The sequence below is a fragment of the Saccopteryx bilineata genome, chromosome 1, assembly GCF_036850765.1.
Source record: "Saccopteryx bilineata isolate mSacBil1 chromosome 1, mSacBil1_pri_phased_curated, whole genome shotgun sequence".
Lineage (NCBI taxonomy): Eukaryota > Metazoa > Chordata > Mammalia > Chiroptera > Emballonuridae > Saccopteryx > Saccopteryx bilineata.
In genome coordinates, this window is record NC_089490.1 from 341925751 (window position 1) to 341948612 (window position 22862).

A 22862-nucleotide genomic window follows, 5' to 3' on the forward strand; every position below is an offset into this window, starting at 1 on the left:
GACACAGCACTCACCCTCCTGGCCACTGTGCTGTTTGAATGAGGTTCATGACATGAAACTGGAGACCAGAAACGATTTGTAGTGTGGCCAGTGTGTAAGTGGAAGAGGTAGGATTTGAGCCCAAGGCAGCTTGAGCCTGAGTAATGGCACTTATCCACCGCGCAATAGTGCTATGTGGGTTCTAGCCACCTGTCACTTCCATTCCAGGACGTTGGTGTTTCTTCTGAGAGAAAGCAGTTTCTTCAAAATTATTGATGGATATAACGTGTAGGGGAGACACATGGACATGATGGATGGGAAGTCACCTTTCCATGTGCTGGTACTGAGCCTCCTGCAGGGTCCATGCAATGGTGGGCGGTGGGTAGATTTAGGAAAAATGACCTGATAAACTGGCCTGAACTTCAATGCTGATATCTGTTTCAACAAAGTAGACTGTTGCTTGTGGAAGCCTTGAGATTCATAGTCTTGATTTTTTTTATGGCATCTTTAACTGTTGATAAAAATATAGTTTATGCCCACCTCCATCTAACCTGTTCAGTTTGGAGATCATCAAGTCAAGTTTAAAAAGAAAGATCAGGGTGCCCAGCATGTCCAGATTACACCATGCCCCTCAAGAATCAGTGATGGTACCGGGTAAAAGAGCTTGCCATGTACCCCGAAGAAAAGAGTCACCTGCTTCTAGCCTCACTGCCGGTGACATGTTAAGATAAGATGTCTGCCCTTGGAGTGCACAGTGTGGTAGAAGAGAGATAGGTCAGCAAATGAGGATAACTCAGAGTGAGGCAGGGGGGCCAGAAGAGTTGAAAGGAGGAGCCTCTCACCAAAACTGTGGGTGGGGCTTAGAGAAAGCTTCCTGGATCTGAGCTAACCAGGTAAAGGAGTGAAGAAACCATCCACAGAGAAGAAAAACAGCACATGCAAACCCATGGATAGGAGACAAGCAGTGAGCAGCTTCAGGAGTGGCATATAATTGGCCTGTTAACCTTGGCACCATTTTAAAGAGAGGAGTGGAGAGCTGTGGGAGCTGCCCTGGAGCCGTGGGCTCAGGCCAGATCTCGTCCAGCGGGGCAGTGGGGAGCCACTGAAGGCTTTATTGCAGGGGAGTGACATGATCGTTTTCTTTTAGGAAGCTCACTCCTGCTGATGGATGACAGATGAATTGGAGGGGGGTGAGTCTGTGGCCTGTGACACTGTCCTAGATGTCCATGGATGAGAGCCTGAGCTCAGATAGTGACAGTGAGAGCAGTGAGGATCCCACGGAGACTTGGAAGGTGGAATCTAGAGTACATGGTAATCATCATTAAGTTGTTGAACGTGAAAAAGAGGAAGGAGGCCATGGTGACTCCCAGAGGTCTGGTGTGATGGACTGAGTAGGTGGTTCTGGCAGTGATGTTGCTATCTGGAGCCGAGGAGAGGGGACAGAATTGGGGACTGGGAGCAGAGATGCATTAAGGTTAGCTCTGTATATATTTCGTTACAAGGTCAGAGGCTTGAAGTTCAGGGCGGAGGTTGAGGCTAGCTATTTAAGCCTCTGCTTCATTGACAGGGAGCTCACTGTTTGGGGAGGCAGCCCCTTGTAGACTTGACAGGAAGGAGTCCTTAAATTCAACTGCTGGGAGCTCCAAGTAACTTCCTGGCCTTGGTCCTGATTCTTTCCCCTAAGCCCCTTCTCCTTCCCTTTAGCTGTTTGAAGGCAACAGTAGTGTCTGCCTATCATCTTCCTTCCAGGAAATTCCCTGAGGAATATATTCCCAAGGACGCAGAGTGAATTAACAGGAAAGCTAGGAACAGTTCTGCCATGTAAGACTACGACTGTACCACATACTTGGATGTTTAATTTCCGAGCTATGGATTATGTGGCATAAGCAACAAGACTTGGAAAGCTAATCATAAAATCATAAAACATTCACCTAGACTCCTAGACACACACTCTTCTTTAAGCCCTTCCTTATCCCTTCTTCTTTCCACGTGTTTCCAGGCTAACAGCATTGGTCCTATGCCTGCCACTACAGGTACACAGTTTCTAAACCCTTCACCACCCACAGAAGCCAGGGACATCAATAACTAGCCCCAGAGACCTCGGGGGTGGATCAACCTCTACAATGGTGGGATAACCCACAATTCAGGTGTCCCTCCTCTGGACCCACTCCAGCTAATCAGCCCAGCATGACCGTCACCTCCCTTGTTCTTAGTATTTTACCTCTATGAATGCAGCCACTGCGTTTCCATGAACTGCTTATCTGCTCCAACACTCCTGTTGAACTGAATTCCACCCCCACGTGTGCGCGCGTGCGCGCGCGCACACACACACACACACACACTCCTCCCTCACCTGTCAGCTCTGTTTCTTTGTTGATCTGGGACTTGACCGAGCAGTTTATGGGTCAGACCATTTTTGAAAAGGGTAAGAAGATAACAGTGGAAAGAAGGAAAACTTACATAACAACCAAAAAGCTTTTCTAGGACAAGTTCTTCCCTGAGGTGGACAGAGCTTTAAGTTGGGGGAAAGCCATGTACCCACAAAGACCCACCCCTGTGGCTGCAGCTGGCCTTCTCCAAACAATCTGTTCAGACTTTACAGGTAGAGACGTTGTCTAATCCATCTCTGTGTCCAGTGTCAAGCATGAGGCCAACTATAGTGACCTTTATGAAAGGAACGGAAGCAGGAAGGGATGGAGGAACCGCCGTAACGCCTTTCTCCCATGCCTTCTTTGTGCCCAGTCACACAGCACAACCCAGTACATAACTTGCAGTGTGTATCTTTTGCAAGCAGAGGTTCATTAATAAACATTCCAGGTCTTGATTTTAGAATAGGATTGGACTCCCACCACCTCTTCTTCCTATCTATCAGTTATCAAAACAGAGTCAGATAGGTTAAGTGCCTTGCCCAATGTCACACAGCACTTGGTGATAGGGACAAGAACAAGAATGAAGTTTGGGTGACTATATGTTGAGAGGTCGTTTTAGGTTCAGATGGTGGCCTGGCCAAGTTGTTCATGCACAGTGCTTCAGACAGATACATTTTGATGCTCTTGGCTTACTTTGTAAATTACCATGACCCTGGGACCAGAGAGCAATGTTGATTACCCTTCTTTGATAGAGACTCTGACACTTTGCTCTTCCCTCCACTGTTCAGTCACAGACATCAGGGTGCCCCTCTCCCCCATGCCCACCTTAGGAGAACATTCATTGCTAGATGAGGAATCCTATGTGCATTTTAATAAAGCCTGGGGATTCTCGCTCACTCACATGAATGAGTGCTCCAGCACTTGGCTTTAAAAGGCTGGAAGTTGGGCTGAGCCCAGCTGGCTCCTCTGGCTCCAGGCTCGCAAGCCTGCACTCCAGGCTCTTGAAGATAGGCTCCAGCCTTGTCCACCCCTGCTCCTTATGAGGCCCTTATCTCAGCCTGTGGGCCTTTATTCATCCTAGCGCCCTGCCTAGAATGCCTTCCCCGCCCCCTCCCTTTGTACACTCCGTCCTGTCCTTAGTTCAGCACTCAGTTCAAGTTCTTGCTATTCCTGGGAGCTTCCCAGACCACTCTGAGCTGGTGCAGCCTTCAGAGATGCAGCTAGTGCCCGCAACAGGACCGCAGGGGTGGGGCTGCAGAGGGTGGCCAGGGGTCCTGTCAGCCTCCCCTTCCCCCCTCAGTGTCCTGCAGTGCCAGCGAGCAGCCAACTGTGTCTGGAAGGTCTAGAGCCCTGGTGGCCCTTTGGCCCCTTGAGTGTGGCTCTTCCACAAAATACCACATGTGGGCACTATCTCAATAAGGAGTGTACCTACCTATATAGTTTAAGTTTAAAAAATTTGGCTCTCAAAAAGAAATTTCACTCATTATACTGTTGATATTTGGCTCTGTTGACTAATGGGTTTGCTGACCACTGGTCTAGAGCAAGGGAGCCCAGGTGACCCCTTAGGGGTCAGCCTCCTAGGACAGAGAAGGGCAGAGAGTGACCTGAAACTGGGGGTGGTGTGGGGGAGGCAAACAATAAAATCTACTGCGAACTGGACTGCATGCCCCTGGGCATCATAGGGTCCCATGTGGCGCAAGTGGCTGGTGTCCCGGGCCCCTCCTGTCAATGCCTGTTCCCAGTCATTGTAACAACCAGAAAACACCCCCTTCCATGTTTCCAGACACGCTTGTTTGAAAACCTCTGTAACCTTACAGTGAGGTCTTTGCATTAAAACGATTATCTCCTCACCCCTATTGCTCAAATACAAAGCACATTAGTAGTCTGGGTGTTCTCCCAAAGGTCTGCCCTGACTAAATGGAGGAGGAAGCGGACGCAGCCATACTGTGACCTCAGGCTCTCTTTTTTCACTCCCCATCAAGACTAGAAGGGAGCCTTGGGGAGCCCCACAGTCTACCTCCCTCCCCGTGAGTCCATCCCAGGTTTCAGGACGAGCACCATGTAGAATCCCTGCATGCTGGCCATGACACAGAATGAACAGAGCAGCCATTAAAGTGAACAGAAAGCATTTGTTCAGAGAGGAACTCAATGGGCAGAGAAAAAACTACAGAAAGTTCGTTCAACCCCTAGCCTCATGCTCAGACCCAGTGGTTCCGTTTCGGACTGCACTGCTTTTATTCATGCTGGGCTGAAGCAGTAATAATGATGGCGATAGTTACCTGGAAGCACTGGACAGAACCCTACAGTTTGCCAGGTGCTTTTGTACACGTTTGACAGGTGATGAAGCTAAAACGCAGAGGTGAAATCAATTGTCTGAGATGGTACAGCTTAAAGGAGGCAGGACTGAAACGGAAAAGTCAGAGCATCAGGTTCTGGCTGTGGACTGGTGACAAAGAGCCTTCTGGCCTCTCTAAATTGGTCGTGTAGGCCAAGGTTCATTAGCTAAGCCCTCAGCACCGCTGCATCACCGTCCCGAGTCAGTGGTGGTCGATGGCATTTTAATGGAAGCCAAATCACTCTTTCTCTTGGCATTCTCCGGCAGCTGGAGTTTTGTGTTCTATGATAATTAAATACCGTCATCTTTCATATCTGACCATCTTTAGGGCCCGATTAATGACTGCAGTGCACGCCGGGGTCATTGTTAACTGCAAAGCAAGGAGACCTTCGGGCGCCTGCTGGCTGTTTTTCAGGGTTGGGTGAGGGGCACCCAGCCTGGCACCCCCTTTTGGAGCCAGTCCTGGCCTTAGATCGCAGGACTGTTGACTCATTCGAATTCTTTGCCTGAGCCAAAGTTCTGGAAGTTTATGCCTTTTTCTCATAAATGTACTCTTAAAAAAGAATAACAACATAGTCCGCTGGAATCTTTCTAGCAGTCAGACGTCTGTAGTCAGTCCGGGGCCTGCTTGTAGTCTGCCGCTGCCTGGGTCATGCTCAGCATGTCCACCAGGAATACTCCTCAAATGCTCCCTTGCTCAAAGCCCATCAGGGGACCCGCTCACCCACCTGGCAAAGTTCTTTTGCTTGGTACCTCCAGGGACCCACCACCCAGGCCTGCCCCCAGCATGTCCACCTCCCCTGCCACTGCCCCTCATATCCATCACACTACTTACAGAAGTGCCCCTGAAGGCCTCTCTCTCCCCCTTTCCTTCTCTCTCTCTCTCTCTCTCTCTCTCTCTCTCTCTCTCTCTCTCTGGATCCTCACCCAACCTCGCATCTTCCTCTGTCTAAAATGCCCTTTAGACAGTCACATGTCACTTCTCAGGCAGCCTGCCCTGACCCCCCAGTCAGTCTGGCAGCCACCTCTGTGCTCCCTGGAGCTCCGTGGGGCTGTTCTGTGGGCTAACAAGGATCACAGTAGCTGACACTCGTCAAGTGCCCTCTCCGTGACAGGCATTAACATAAGCACTTTACCTGTGTTGATGTACTTCGTATGTGTAAAGAAGAATGGTTCATTTACAGCATGGACTCTGGAACCAGACTGCCTAAGTTCAAATTCTGGCTCCATTGCTTAATGGTTTTGTAATCTTGGGCAAAATGCTTAGCCTTTCTGTGCCTCAGTTTCCCCATCTACAAAATGGAAAATAACAATAGCACCTTCTTTAAAGAGGTTAAAGGATTAAATAGTAGAGCTGGTCACATAGCAGTCCTCAATAAATGCTAACTATTATAACTTCATTATAATTACCATTTTGCATTGGTATTTATTGGAATATCTACTATCTTTATTAGACTGTGAGCAGTTCAAAGTCAAGAACCTTACTTGTCTCATCTCTAGGTCTCTATAGCCCCTCTTCTGCCTCTTTCTTTTTTATGTCACTATTATATGCTCAATTTATAGGTGAGGAATTAGAGACTCAGAGAAGTTGGTGACTTTCCCGAAATCATGTAGCTTGTCAAGAGATAGAACCAAGGTTGAGCCTAGGTCTGCAATCCCCCAAGTCTGCTCTTATACCTCTCTCTAACATCTGTTCCCCAGACACTGGTAATTTGTCAAGGTTAGGACTCATCTTCATCTGAAAACTCAAGTCCCTGCACACAACAGAGAGTTGTTTAATATTGCTGACTGATTGAACCCCTCATGGGCCTTCTCCTTAGGGTGCATCTTGAACCCACGACAGAGCTGTACCTTGGTTTGTTCTGACATAGTTATCTAATGCAGAAAGGGGCTCTCAATTTGAAGAGGACACAGAGACCCTACGTGTTCAGTTCTGAGTGGCAAGCTGCAGCCATACACTTTGCTTCTGATCTGCATGTTGAGCGAGAGGCACCTTCCTGAGACCAGGGCTCCTGGGAGCCAGCAGGTTGTCCAGAGTGAATTCGACTGCAATAAAAGGATACCATATTTCTGTTCAAAATTTTCCTGCTGTTTCTCTCTCAAGGTTTCTTGCTTTGGAACCCCTGTTGTCAAGGCATTAGAGCAGTGGTTCTCAAACTTTATAAAGTCGGGGCGCATTTAAAATCCTACAAATAATTGTAGGACCTGGCTGGTTGGCTCAGTGGTAGAGTGTCGGCCTGGCGTGCAGGAGTCCTGGGTTCAATTCCCAGCCTTTTGAGAGAGAGGCCTTCAGGGCACACAGGAGAGGCGCCCATCTGCTTCTCCACCCCTCCCCCTCTCCTTCTTCTCTGTCTCTCTCTTCCCCTCCCGCAGCCGAGGCTCCATTGGAGCAAAGTTGGCCTGGGCACTGAGGATGGCTCTGTGGCCTCTGCCTCAGGCGCTAGAATGGCTCTGGTTGCAACAGATCGACGCCCCAGATGGGCAGAGCATTGCCCCCTGGTGGGCAGAGCATCGCCCCCTGGTGGGCGTGCCGGGTGGATCCTGGTCGGGCGCATGCAGGAGTCTGTCTGACTGTCTCTCCCCGTTTCCAACTTGAGAAAAATACAAAAAAAAAATCCTAAAAATAATTGTAGACACACTATCATATATACAAATTTCTGAGAAATATGTTATAATAATGAAGTCAAATATTAAAGAAAAAAATATAAAGTCCAAGCGTGCTTTTATGGTAAACAAAATAAATACGACAAAATTAAATTTATTCTGACATTAAAATACATTTTTATGTTATATTTTTTGTTATGCTTTTTAGAATACATAAAAAAGAGGGGTTAAAAATTTTTTAAAATGACAAAAAAGTTATCTTTTTATATATCTAGATACATTCTTAGTAAGGTTTAGTAAATTCAGCAGGTCCCGGCGTGAATGTGTTAAGTTTTTTTATTCTTGTGTTTATGAGAAACATGAGCCTGATGTGTCCTAGCGATTTCTTCAATGTTTGGACATATATTTGAAAGGCAAACTCTCATTTTCTCGTCAATACATTGAAGAATTCCTCTCTTTTTACTCTTAATTGTGTTGAGGGTAGAAAATCCTAATTCACATAAATAGGATGTTGGAAATTGCAGTAAAATGTTCAAAGCTTTTTTATTTATTCATTAGAGAGAGAGAGAGAGAAGGGAGGAGGAGCAGGAAGCATCAACTCCCCATATGTGTCTTGACCAGGCAAGCCAGTGTTTTAAACCAGCAACCTCAGCGTTTCCAGGTTGACGCTTTATCCACTGCGCCACCACAGGTCAGACCCAAAGCTTTTTTAGATATTGCGACATATTCTTCTTTTATAGAAATCCAAAAGGCTTCAAGAGACAATTCCTTATGCTTAATCATCAATCCAAAACCCCCACCATACATATCATCTTAACTTTACACCAAATAAAGGATAGAAGAAACTTGCCTCCAGTCTTTCTGGGGAACATGGGGGGTAGTGTAAACAATCCAGCACCACAGCTTAACAGCCTTTTGCAACCTAACCAGGCAAGTGAAGTGGAGGGTTGGGCAGACTGTCAGTTTACAGCCAATTCCCCACACCTCTGTCCCCCAAAAATCTAAACTCCAAAAACCTTGTTGGTTTTTTTGGTCCCCAACAGGCACATTTTTTTTCCTGGAATACCATAGGGTGCACCTGGAAATCTTCTAGGTGCACATTTTGAGAACCACTGCATTAGAGTGACCATCATGGTGATGATTTAACACTTTACAACTTATTCAGTCAGCATGACTTTATCACAACCATGGAAGGAATAATTTAAAAATTGCTGTATTCCAGGCACTGTGCTAAGCACCTTGCATACATTCTCATTTACTTCTCATAACAATTCTGTAAGGTGGGCACTATTCCCACTTAGTGATAAGAAAATCGGAGCTCCAGAGAAGTTAAGTAACTTGATCAAGGTCACACAGCTTATAAGTGTCAGAGCCAAAACCTGAACCCAGGATTATCTGAAACCAGGTGCCCAGGTCTCCCGCCATCTTTTTCTATTACCTACTGCTCTGCCCAGTGCTCTGAGGAATCCTCACTCTGATCTTGGTTCAGGGAAATGCAGCCTGGAGGATTCAGTCTTTAGGATGTTTGTGCATATAAAACGAAAAATGTCTGAGGTGTTGGAGGGAACCAGCAACTGCAAATATACTCAACAACTTGTAGGGGTAGAAGAACCTTCCTGGGAAAGCAGCCTTGTAAAACTCAAACAAGCAAGAGGCCTTTACTGACAGAGGTGTCCGATATAACAGTAAAATGACTGATGTTTGGGCTTGATTCAGAGATAAACTTGGTGGCTGTATCTGCAAACTGGAATTTACAGCACAGCTTTGCAACATACCAATGCTTACTCTCAGGTAGCAGGAGAGAAGCCATTGCTTGTACAGGCAAGAAGTCTACGTACCTCATGTGCTGTTCTCTCCCCCATTCTGCAAATATTTGCTGGGAATATAGAGATGAATGGCACATGGGCCTCATGGCACAGTAGCCTACTGTGTACTTGGCACTTGAGCAAAGGACATCGCTTTTCATCATCCAGAAAGCAGTGGCATAGGAATGTGTACGCACTTTCACAGGTACACAGACCAGAGACCAGGGAGGTGAGGTGAGTTACTGGAGGCCACCCAGCTAGTGAGTAGAAACCAGAGAGAGTTTCTTGTTTGGACTATCTCTAGCTTGTTCACTGTTGTTATTCCCAGCAACTGGTTCACAGGAGCTGGCACAGAATAGGCCTTCAGTACATGCTGAATGGGGGAACAGGTTGTTCGGAGTTTCCCTGTGAAGATGGGAGTATAAACTGGGGAGGAAGAAGGGGAGAAAAGAAGGCCTTTCTAGCCTCTCCCCTTCGTCCTCCCTCCTGGCCATACAAGCAGAAAGGAGACTCCATTCAGACCAGAGGAAACATTTGCTCCATGAGAAAGTCATGTCTCTCTTGGGTTGGGTGAGTTTCCATTGCTGAGTTGAATCCTAAAACACAGAGCCTTTCCCCTGGGAACCTAGAAACATCAAGGCCCCTTTCCAAGCATTCTCGGAATGAAAGGGGTGAGGGAAGGAAAACAAAGAACTAAGCTGAAGCATCTGGAACTCTGACTCCAGGCAAGTAAGTCAAGGCCAGCATAGTGCCCTGGTCTCGAGAGTCCAGGGTGGCCTGCTATCATATTTTGCAAACACAGCTACACTCTATCGTCCTGGACAGACTGCCCAGGCCATTCACATGAACCATTCACTTGGTAAACCTATGTGAAACATCTGCTCAATTCTGGAACCTGTGACCACCAGCACAGAGGGGATGGAAATTTTTACACATATCAGAGCATGCAGACTCTGGGGGAGAAGGAAAAGGTGAGCGAACCAGGCTACCTGCTGTCAGTATTCAATGGAGGAAGAAAGAACTTTAGGGAGCATAAGTCAAGGAAGGCTTTCTGAAGGGTGTGCAACTGAGCTGAGCTTCAAAAAATAAAGAGTATTTGGACCAGGAACTTTTTTGTCCCCTAGGAGAATTTCCTTTTAGAAGGGTGGTGTTTAGATCTGTGACCAATGGTCTTATAGTTAAAATATCATTTCAGGCCCTGACCAGTTGGCTCAGTGGTAGAGTGTCGACCTGGCATGTGGAATTCCCAGTTTTGATTCCCAGTCAGAGCACACAGGAGAAGCGCCCATCTGCTTCTCCACCCTTCCCCCTCTTTTTTCTCTCTATCTCTCTCTTCCCCTCCCGCAGCCAAGGCTCCATTGAAGCAAAGTTGGCCCTGGGCGCTGAGGATGGCTTCATGGCCTCTGGGTGCTAGAATGGCTCTGGCTGCAACAGAGCAATGCCCCAGATGGGCAGAGCATTGCCACCTAGTGGGCATGCCAGGTAGATCCCAGTCAGGTGCATACGGGAGTCTGTCTCTCTGCCTCTCCACTTTCTCACTTAAGGAAAATAAAAAATAAAAATAAAATATTTCAGGACTCCTATCAAGCCAGAGACTGGCATTCCCTTTAGTCACAAGGCAAATGTCTGTAGGCTTTCAGGCAACCTGGTCCTGAACCAACCCGGTCCTGAACCAGACCTCAGACGCTTGTTGTCTGTACTGAGGATCTTTTCCTTCCTTTGGCCATGGACTAAGACAGTCAAGCAGATATCTGTACTTACGCAAAGGCATCATAGTTTGGTAGACAGAATTCAGGCTTTGGATTAATAAGGACCACTCACTAGTTTTGTAAACCTCAACTTCCTCATCTGTAAAATGGGAATGATAAGAATATTGCCCCCTAGGGGTTGTTGTGAGCATTAGAAGAGTTAAAGGCTGTGAAAGTACACATAGTAAGGGCTCATGGCAGAAACTATGAATGTCAGTTGGTTAAAATATCATGAGGAGGTTGACTCCTAGTGTGGGGCCAGAGGGGACTCTTGTCTGCAGCCTCCTGATAACCACTGGACAGTAGTAGTGGTCCAGTCCTTCTCCCTGGACTGCAGCCAGCCACTGAAGGGCCACGGGTAGCAGGGGACACTCTCATCCCAGAAGGCCACTTCTGCTGCTGGCTTCTGTCCCAGGCTCTAAATGTGGCCAATAAAGTGCTGCCTGAGGATAGCTAGACAAAACAAATGACCCAGCACATCCCTGCCTCCTGCCGAGTCTAAGGCTGACTGCCCTCTGAGTGGGATCCTCTGCCTGCTCTGCGGGCTCCCAGGTTCTCTCCCCTCCCACCAGGGGGCGTTCTGCCGGCTCCCTTCTGGACCAGGACCACAGCACGGCACATCTTCGGGAAGTACCGATCACATCCTGTGGAGTTGCTGAGTACCGTCCTCATTGGATTTGAGGTTTCAGCCAATGAGCTGCCTCAGCAAATCTCTCCTCCTCTGTGGAAAAGTGCGGCTGGTATAGAGGTTATGGGGAGGGAGCTGATGGGAGGTGAGGCTGGAATGAGAGGTGTGGATCAAATTTTGAAGACTTGGTGGACCCCATGTGGGCCTCATCCTGATGGTAACAATTTAGAAGAAGGGAGTGATTGCTCAAATTGGTTTCTTTATTTCTTTTTTTCTTTCCTGTCCCTATCCTTCTTAACATCCCCACCAGATTTACCTCAAAAGCAGAAAGTGATACATCTTCCACTAAAAATAGCCATAACAGTGATAGTGTCTCACTCTTAGCTGAGCTTGATGATCTCCAGAAAGTGGTCTCCAGAGCCAAGCAAGAGTGGAGGCTGTGGAATACTGGATCCTGTACTCACTGACTCTCGGTCTCCTCCGGGAAATACAGGATTCTCGTGGAGAACTATTGAAGAGGAATCCTGTGTAAACTGTGAACTTTAGAAATATTTCCTTCCCATCAGTTGCTTCACTGGATATCACTGTAGCTCTGTGATTCCCTGAATAAGCTCATCCCCATTTTACAGAAAACTGAAGCTCAAAGAGTTTAAGTGACAAAGACTGTCTTAGTCTTAGGCCTGTTGAAACCATGACAGCAGCCCTGATAATCTCTGAGTCACCTTCAAGTTAGTCCTTCCTTTTCTTGAAGAATAGTGCATGTTTGCCGCCTAATCGCTTCATCATCCTGTCTTATGGAATCTGAAGAGTTCACCAGCTGTCCTTTTATCTCCGTCCCCTTCACTTCACACTGGCATTGTTCCTTCTGGGGTGGCTGTTTAGTCCATTTAAACCCATATTAATCACCTTATCAAATGGCTGATCAACTACCTCCTTGGTGTTTTCTTCCATACATCCTTTCTCTCTCTCTCTCTTTTTTTTTTTTTTCATGTGGACAGGCTGAGAATTTTTCAGATCTTTATGTTATGTTTTTATGTTTTTGTTTTGCATATCAATTCCTTCTTTAATTCATTTCTCTCTTCTTGTATTTTACTATGAGCAGTCAAAAAGAACCAGGCCTCACCTTCAATGCTTGGCTTAGAAATCTCCTCAGTTTAATATCTAGTTTCATTGCCTACAACTTCTGCCTTCCACAAAACACTAGAACATAAACACGGCTCAGTTACTTTATAATAGGGGTCACCTTTTCTCCATTGTCTACTAACACAATCCCCATTTGTCTGAGGCCTCATTAGAATTGCCCTTAATGTCTTTATTTCTATCAATATTTTGTACATAAATGTTTGTGTATTCTCCAAGAAGACGGAAGCTTTCTCCATAGCTCGCCACTTTGTTTTGAGCTCTCACCAGAATTAGTTTAACAGTCTCTTTGTGGCAATCTAAGCTTTTTCTAGCATGCATCTCAAAATTCTTCCAGACTTGACCCATTACCCAGTTCCAAAACTGCTTCCACATTTTTAGATATTTGTTATAGTATCACCACACCTCTCAACACCAATTTCTGTTTTAGCATGGACTGCTATGACATAGTACCTTAGCCTGGGTGGTTTAAACAAAAAATATTTATTTCTCACAGTTCTGGAGGCTGAGAAGTCCCAAGATCAAGTAGCCAGTAGATTTGGTGTCCGATGGGGCCCTCTTCCAGTCTGCAGACATACTGTATTTTCAAATAGTGCAAGGAGAGGGAGCTAAGTCTCTGGTCTCTTATAAAGGCACTAAATTCATCATGAGGATTCTACCCTTAGGTCCTCACCTGTACCTAATTACCTCCTAAAGACCCCACTGCTAAATACCACCACATTCAGGGGTGGGACTTCAACATATGAATACTGGGGGAACACAAACATGCAGTCCATAATAACGGTCATGTGGTTAATACGTAGCAGAATCTAGGATGAAATAAGTTTCCTGACTTCTTTCCCCCCTCTGACCCCATATCTTCAGCTGTCTGTGAGCAGAGCTTAGGTAGAGGGTAGTACCTCTCAAACTTGCCTCTTCTGTGGCATTATTAAGAACTTTACTTCATGTCTTTTTCAATAGCATCCACTTAGCCATGTGCTCTTGGACACTTTACTTGCCTGCTCTTAAGTTATTCATCTATAAATTTGGTGATAATATCTATTGAGTAATTGCAGGGAATAAATGAGATATTCTGATTCCCTCTGTAAAATGGGGATAAAAACAGTACCTGCTCTGTATTGGGCTGTGAGGATTAGAATTTAAACATGTAAAATGTTCTAAATAGTGCCTGGCATATAGTAAATGCTCAGTTAATATTAATGGTGGTTTTCAGTATATTCCATGTGATTTTTTTTATTAGGCTTACTCCCTTTACTCAAAGTTCACCTTCTCCCTGAGTCCATCACTGACTACCTAGCCTAAAATTTCAAAAGTCTGTCTAAAATTTCACCATTACCCCCACATATACGAGCCTTAGGCCCCTTCCTGGCTTTATGTGTTCTCAGACTTATCACCATCTCAGTAAACTATATATTTTACCTTGTTTGTTTCATTTGCTGTATATAATTAGTGGTTCCCAAATTTTAGCATCCATCAAAATCACCTGCAGATTTGTGAAATCAGATTGCTGGGCCCAACTCAAGGATTCATGATTCAGTAAGTCTAGGGTAGAGCCCAAGAATTCGTTTTCATTTTCTATTTAATTTAATTTAATTTATTTATTTATTTGAGATAGAGAGGAATGGAGAGAGAGGGGGGGGAGAGAAACATTCATTTGTTGTTGCATTTAATTGTGCATTCATTGGTTGCCTCCCATATGTGCTGTGACCAGGGATGGAACCTGCGAACTTGGCTTTTCAGGATGACGCTCTAACCCAGTGGCCCCCAACCTTTTTTGGGCCACGGACCGGTTTAATGTCAGAAAATATTTTCACCGACTGGCCTTTAGGGTGGGATGGATAAATGCACAAAATAAAAGTATGCGACAGGTGTTAAAACTGTGGTATTTTTAAATATAATTGTCGAACTTACGAGACAAGCGTTAAGAGTAAGTCTTAGACGGATGTAACAGAGGGAATCTGGTCATTTTTTAAAAATAAAACATCATTCAGACAAATATAAATAAAACGGAAATAATGTAAGTTATTTATTCTTTCTCTGCGGACCAGTACCAAATGGCCCACGGACCAGTACCGGTCCGCGGCCCAGGAGTTGGGGACCACTGCTGTAACCGACTGAGCTAACCAGCCAGGGCCAAGGATTTTCATTTCTAACAAATTCTCAGGTGATATTGAAGCTGCTGGGTCCAGACCATACTTTGAAAACTACCACCCCAAAAGTGTATCAAAGAAACAGTGTGAGGCTGGTGTCAGGGGGAGCTAGTCTTTTCTTTAATCTTGTTTTGTGTGTCTCTTACGAGGATTTAAGCTCAATGGGGACAGGAGTTTTGTCTGCTCAGTAAATACCCGTTGAGTGAATATTTATTTAACACATTACTAATATGTATGACTTGTCAGTGCTTGTTGACCATCCAGCAGTTCCCATCTAGCAGTTCTCATCCAGCAGTTTCTGTGCGGTCCTCCTTTGGACCTCCAGCCGCGGCGGAGCTGGGTTCTCTCCGCTGACCGCGCACGTTTGTGCCCTAGATCACCCAGGCGGCCTGCAGAACCACTCGCGGCTCCGGACGCCGCCACCTCCGCTCTCGCATGCTCACACTCCCAACCAGCACCACGCGGCCTCCATCAACTCCCTGAACCGGGGCAACTTCACTCCGAGGAGCAACCCCAGCCCAGCCCCTACGGACCACTCGCTTTCTGGAGAGCCCCCTGTCGGCGGCAGCGCACAGGAGCCGGCCCATGCCCAGGACAACTGGCTACTCAACAGCAACATCCCCCTGGAGACCAGGTACGGGCGGCAGATGGCTGGGGCTGAACCGGGGCTGAGGCCGCGAGGGGTGGCGTGGTGGCCAGAGGACAGAGGACGGCCTGGCTGAGCCCCCAGGGTCTCAGGAGGCTGGGGTCAGGCACACAGTTTAGGGATGCGGCTCTCTGGCTGCCAGAGAGAAGAGCCATGGGATGGACGCAGGACGGAAAGATCGTGGACTTGAGAATCAAACAGCCCCCAGGTCCAGGTCTACCCTGCCACTTACTGAACATATGACCTTGGTCAAGTTGCTGAACCCCCCTGTGTCCTACTTTCCTTGTTCATACAATGAAGATACTGCTTGCTGGAGAGGGGGTTGTAAAAGTAGATGAGAGCTGACAGCTGACGGGTGTGCAGGTGTCCAGCACAGGTGTGTGGCAGAGGTCAGGCTCCCGTCCATGCCTCCTCCCTTCCCTAAGCCCGGTATGGGGCCCTCCTGGCCTGTGGTGGGCACTCAGTGAATGTTCTGTCCCCGCCCCTGACTGTGTCCTGCTGCCCCATCCCCTTTATACTCCAAGTCCTAATGATCCCTAACATTGATGCATCAGCTTTTGGTTACATGGGCTTCCATGCTTGTGAGATGATGTAACCCTCGAAACTTTTATAAAGGAGGTATTATTATCGTGATCCCATTTGAGTTTCGGAAGATGAGCATCAGAGAGGGTCAGTGACTAGCTCAGACCACCGAGGCAGTTGATGTACAGAGAAGATTTGAACCCAGGTCCTCTGAGTCCATGTGCAGTCCTGTTCCCTACACTACCGCCACTTTCTCCAGGTCTCCTGGCCTGGTCTCCGCCACGGCTCCCTCCTTCGAGCCTGGTGGCCTGCTCCCTTCAGTCAGGTTTAGTTCTGAAGCTGCCCTCGTTCCCTCTGGTTAGCCAGTATTTTTCCAAAATTGAAAAAAAAAATTTTTTATGGTTATAAAAACTCACTGGAGAAAATGCAGAAAAATTTAAAAATTAAACTTAGATTTACCCAGACACCTTCCCCTCTGAGATAAACACTGTTGACTTTGGGAGACCTAGCCTTTCCCTGCTTTCTCTACACTGGAGATAAAGTATCCCAGACTGGCATGATTAGAACCTCTTAATCTTCTACCCTAGTTCTCAAAGTACTGGGAAACATAGAGGTTATTATCTCATACGCCTGCTCCTTATCTGTGGAAGGCACAAAATCATACCGCATTCAGGAAGGGAAATTAATCTGTATGTGGGAAGTGTGCCCATCTGACTCTGGCTGGTCTATGACTCTGATGGTTGCACATTGAGCACGTGGGATCCCATGAAGGAAAAATGAACATCCTTTTGTGCCCCTTTAATCCTGTAAAATCATTTTTACAAAAGCCTGTTTCTCAGAGAGAAAGCTCAATCTGCCCCACCTTCAGTCTCTTAATTGATATTATTTTTGTTGACATACTTTAAAATCATGTGTGACTTTTCTTTGTATGCCTCCTTTGCCCTCCTCAGTGACTGAACTGGATGATTGTATGTCATCCCACCCAGAGTAGCTCAATCAGATCTCCATTATTTCCAGTGTGCTTACTGAAGGAGTGCACGTGGCTGAAAGAAGCCCATGAATAATCGATGGTTCTGATTCTCTGCATGGAACATGGTAGCCACGCCCTTTGCTTCGATGTTCATTTTTACCCGTTAGGATGAAAATAGGTGATCCTCTAGGGCAGGGGTCAGGAAACTTTTTGGCTGAGAGAGCCATGAACACCACATATTTTAAAATGTAATTCCATGAGAGCCATATAATGACCTGTGTATGTTATGCATTATCCAAAAAAAATTTGGTGTTGTCCCGGAGGACAGCTGTGATTGGCTCCAGCCACCCGCAACCATGAACATGAGCAGTAGGAAATGAATTGATTGTAATACATGAGAGTGTTTTATATTTTTAACGTTATTATTTTTTTTTATTAAAGATTTGTCTGTGAGCCAGATGCAGCCATCAAAAGAGCTACATCTGGCTTGCAAGCCATAGGTTCCCGACCCCTGTTCTAGGGTTTCCAAGGGAACAGAAGATAGAAGATAAGCAGCAAGGGCGTTTTCCTGATGAGTAGTTTGAGATGTGAAGGTGGTTCCCACTTATCTCTCCTGCCTTAGCAGACAGATGATCCTCATCTGCCTTTCTGACCCTCTGTCCTCCCACAGCCATTGCTCAAACCATGTAGAACTTTTATTTTTTCCCTTATTTTTTATTACTCAAGTAATAAGTGTTCTGTAAAACAAGTTAGAAAATGGAAATAAGCAAGAAAAGAAAATCACTCATATCTACCACCAAATGATAACCACTGTTAACATGTTTTCATATACTCATGTACACCATTTTATATGTATCCATACCTAAGCATAATTATATACATCATATTCATCATACGATGTGTATGTAAGTGTCCACATACGTCTCTCAGCTTTCCCCCAGTTCCTCATTCCCTTCACGCTGTGGTGCCTTTGCACAGTGCTCTGCCAGAGTTGCCCTCCTCTTCATTTCTTGGTCTAGCAAAATCCTACTTATTCTTTTTGATTGATTTTACAGAGAGAAAGGAAGGGAGAGAGAGAGGGAAACATTGATGATTGTTCCACCTATTTATGCACTTATTGGTTGGTTCTTGTATGTGCCCTGATTAGGGATCAAACCTGCAACCTTGGCATATCAAGACGAAGTTCTAACCAACTTAGCTAACTGGCCAAGTCCAGTCTACTTATTTTTGAAACCCAGATGAAATGTTTGAGATAGACTTCTGTGACCTCTAAAGATGGCCTAAAACTGGGAGACATGCCTAATATAATGGCAGACACAGTCAGAATTCTGAATCTTAATACTGACTTTCACTGGTTGATGGCACAAACCAGCAGGGCGTAGTTTAAGAGAGATCAGTGTCAAAAAAAAAAAAAGAGAGAGAGAGAGAGAGAGAGAGAGATCAGTGTCAAGTCTAGCAGATAGAATCAAAAGTAATTTTGACCAGGTTGGTGAGGTAGGTAGAACATGGGCTTTAGAGTCAGATGGACCTGGATCCCTATCTTGGCTTTAAAATTTAACTAGATGGGCAAGTTCTTTAACATCTCTAAACCTTGATTTCCTCACCTGTACATTGGGATAAGAACGCATGCCTCTCAGGTTCAGAGGAAATAAATGGAATATCATGTGAGAAGCACCCACGACAGTGTTTGGCATTGAAGAGATACTATAAAAGCTATTTGCTTTTTTTCCACGTGTATTTACTTCCCATATCAACACTGTGAAGAAAAAAGTCACTCAAAAAATATTTATTAAGCCCCTATTCATCAGAGGAGTTGAAAGGAAATAGAAGGTTATACCTCTTCTCTACTTTGGAGAAGTGAGTTTGGCCCTTATGTTGTGAGGACATAAGTGATGGTTCATTCACTATAGCAAGTTGTTCAAAGTTCAGGCTTAAGGTCAGACACAGCTCAACTCAAACCCTACCCCAGTGCTCACTAGTTGTGAACCTAAAGCTTCCATTTTTCCCTTTTAAAAAGGAAGAAAATATTAGTAGCTTCCTATTCTGAATGTCTATTGTCACATAAAAAACTGGTCCAAAACTTAGTGGCTTAAAAACCCACCAGTTAATTATACTTCCCAGTGTGAGTCAGGATCTCAGGAAGCGGTCCGCTGGGCGAGTTTTCTGCATCATCTGGTGTCACCTGAGGGCAGTCAGTGGTGCCGAGCAGTCGGCCGGGCCAGTCTGAGGGATCCAAGATGGCTTCACTCACATGCCAGACACGACACCTTGGGGGAGACAGCTGGAATGCCAGCTCAGTGGGACCCCTCTCCCTCTGATGTAATCTCGGGACCTCTCCACACAGTGTTCCCAGCAGGGAGTTGTACCTCATACTCAGTGGCTCAGGGCTCCATGGCACTGAGAAACTGAAGTCGTTGATCCTTCTAAGGCTTGGCCTGTTTGAAACTGGCATAGTGTCACTTCTGTCATATTCTCTTGGTAAAGGTAGTCATAGGCCAGCCAACTTCAAGGGGAGGGACAACAGAGCTTACTCCTCAAAGGGAGATGTGCCTGAGAATTTTTAGACACCGATCTACCATCATGCCTCATAAAGCTCTTGTAGCAAATACAAAGGGTAGTTACCTATGTCTGAAAATGTCTTAGCATACAGTAAGTGCTCAACTATTTTTTTCTTTTCTGTATTTCTCTGAAGTTGGAAACGGGGAGGCAGTCAGACAGACTCCCGCATGCGCCCGACTGGGATCCACCCGGCACGCCCACCAGGGGGCGATGCTCTGCCCATCTTGGAGCATCGCTCTGCCGCAATCAAAGCTATTCTAGCGTCTGAGGCAGAGGCTACAGAGCCATCCTCAGCGCCCAGGCAAACGCCGCTCCAGTGGAGCCCCGGCTGTGGGAGGGGAAGAGAGAGACAGAGAGGAAGGAGAGGGGGAGGGGTGGAGAAGCAGACAGGCGCTTCTCCTGTGTGCCCTGGCCGGGAATCAAACTCAGGACTCCCGCACGCCAGGCCGATGCTCTACCACTGAGCCAACCGGCCAGGGCCTGCTCAACTATTTATTACATAGTACTTTATTAGTCAGTAAATATTCACTGAATGCCTACTGTATGCCTAACAGGTGAGACATTTTAGAGAACAGACTTTTGCAGTAGGATAGGTGCTGATAGAGGTAAGTGCAGAGAATGTATGTTTTAATTGCCTTGGGATCTCTAGCACATAGCACAGGACTTGCATCCTGATATGATAAATATAAATATTAATACATAAGTGAAATACATGAATGATGGAACACAGGAATGAATAAATATACTCACCTGAGACTTAAGTGGAACAAAGGGAAGGCTTCCCAGGGGACCTGGAGTTGTGTGACTGGGTTTTGAAGAGTGAGCAGGACTTCCCAGGTGGAGCAGGAGAGGGGGAAGGCCTGAGAGGCACAGTCTGAGCAGAGGTCAGGACGCCCGAGAGAGCAGGGTCTATTTGAGGTAGTTGCCCTAAACAGCTCCGCCAAGCCCCGCCGGAGTAGGGAGCCTCCTGACACCAGAGAAACAGTCCCAGGCCTTTTCCTAATGGTCAAGTGAGTCTCTGTTGAGAGACTAAAATAAATAGCTGAGAAAATATCAGTTGGATGACCAGAAGGGATTTTAAGATCTATACTGGCAGGAAAACAAAGGCTAGCAGAAGGACAGAGGAGAGAGAGGATGTGGGTAACCCACTCCTTTCTCTGCGCTCTCTGACTGTGACACTCCCTGAGGGTAACTGAGCCCCCAGCGAGGAGGCTGGGCCTACCAGTGCTCCCTAGAGCTGGGGTCAGACGTCTCTAAGCCCTGCAGGTGCATCTGTAGTCCATTCTGGTGGAAGCCATGCATTCAGGGTCCCCTGTCCCCTGACCCACTTCCTTCACACTCTGCAGCAGCAGACACTAATTGATTTCCCAGGGACTATCTGATTAATAACCCGTCAGGCTCCTGTTGGGGGAAGGGAAAACCAGAGCAGGAGGCTGCCAGACCTCAGGCCTGGTTTGGGAGCCGAAGGCCCACTTTAGGGTCATGTTCAGTTTGAGGAACAGCTCTGCCCACCCTCAGGGATGGGAGGAGATCCTCGTGGTCTTCAACACAGTCCTGGTATGATTCCCCGAATGGCACAAAAGAACTTCTGGTGGACCAAGCCAACCCTGAGCATTGCAAGGAGTTGGGATGGACAGTCATCCCTGCCAGTTGGTGATTTAGTCACAGACATGCATAAGGCACATAAACCATGTAAGAAGCTCATGTCCAGTGAAAGAGTCAGAGCCGAAAGTGAATGAATGGGACAGGCATTCGGGATAATGCTCTGTCCGGAAGGACTCCATGGTCAAAAGTGGGATCAGCTCCCTCTGCTTGGACATCAAGTAACAATCATAACGAACACTCACAGAGCCCTTTTGGATGCTCTAATGAGCTTCCAAATGAGGAATACAGACTCAGTGCCCCGGATTTTTACTGGGGCTGGTCACATAGGCGCCTTCTGCCTGGCAAGAACCCAAATTCCAGACTCCCAGCAGGAAAGCAGGTGTTCTGCATGGCAGAAGTCATACTGATTGTACAACTCATTTAGGCACAGTGAATCAGCCAGTGTTATCAGTTAATGGCAGGAACCTACCTGAAACCTAAGTTTCTAGATACCAGCCAAGGGCCAACCTTATAAGCAGGTCTTTGAAAGGATAGCAGTCAGGACCACTGTCTTGACTCTTTTCTGCACAGGTAGGCAGTCTTATTGTCATCCACTTTAGAGATGGAGAATCTGAGGCACAGAAAAGTTAAGTAACTTGCTGAAGGAAGCACAGCCAGTAAGTGGCAGGACCAGGATTCATAACGAGGCTGGATAGCTCCAGAGTGCATGCTCCTGACCATTGTCCAATGTCACCTGGTGCTCAAAGTTAGCATTCAGAGGAATTTACAGGGGGGGAGGAATTCTGAGATGAGGGACAGTTGTGCAAAGGCAGGGAGCCAAGAGAGAGCTTAGTATTTTGAAGAGATGACTAAGAGTGAGATGAAGGAGCACCGGAGGCCTCGTGGACATGAGGTTAAACAGGGACAGCAACGGAGGGCCTCGAGTTACATGAAAAAGAGGTTGCACTTTTCTGCTGGGCATGGAGCCTGAGGAAGGTAGAAGCGGGATGAGTAGTTATCAACCTCTTTTTAAATAAGGGAGTAATGTTGCAGGATTGGCCTTTCAAAAGGATCACTGTGGCCTGGAAGACTTGCTTCATGACTTGTTTCTTTGTTCATTCATTTATTCAGATGTCTTTGTGTAGTCTTGGCCGAGTCTCTGACACCCTGTACACCTGGGGAGTCTCAGCTGCAGAAATGTGTGGTGTGATCCCAACCTGTCCCGCTCTACTGGTGGCTGTCCCAGGGCTCTGTGGGCAGAAACACAGTCCAGGACAGCAGGCTCATTGTGAGGGGGTGGGCTGTTGAGCAGGGCAGTAGCGGAGAACTGTCCACTGCAACTTCCTGGCCAGTCCCTTTCCAAAAGCAATTTGTTCTTCCCCTGGGTGGTGAGCTCAGCCTGCCCTGGTTAACAGAAATGCAACTAGAAACCCCCTTCAGGCAATTTAGGGACTAGCCCACGGCCTCCCTTCAGGTTAAAGGGGAGTGTGTCGCCTCCCTCCTCTAAGGAAAGGTTAAAAGCAGCACAGCCCTGGGCTGCAGGTCCTTCTCCACGTACTCAGTAAGCCCTGCCCGAGAAGCAGCTTGGGGCTTGAGATCAGAGAGATCTGGGTTTCAGTCCCTTCTCTAACTGTTGTCATTGTTGTCTGATTTTGAACAGTCACTTAACCTATCTGGGCCTCGGTTTCCATATCTGTAGAATGAGGTAACAGCACTCACCAGTGTGAGGATCAAGTGAATCCAGTATTCAGGCCTGACTTCCAGCAGCAGTGAGCTGGAGACCCTCCAAGACTGTGGCCCAAGGAGGGCTCAGCAACTCGGGG

The 22862-nt window shown here is 46.7% G+C and overlaps 1 protein-coding gene across 2 annotated transcripts in view; it reads left to right on the forward strand.

Annotated features, from left to right (window-relative positions):
• TENM4 (teneurin transmembrane protein 4) overlaps nt 1-22862 on the forward strand; it is an 813415-nt gene that overhangs the window by 544033 nt on the left and 246520 nt on the right. For both annotated transcript variants that reach the window (XM_066249328.1, XM_066249320.1), the window contains one exon: nt 15134-15392. In XM_066249328.1, coding sequence (XP_066105425.1) covers nt 15134-15392 — 259 coding nt within the window. The remainder of the gene's footprint in view (nt 1-15133; nt 15393-22862) is intronic.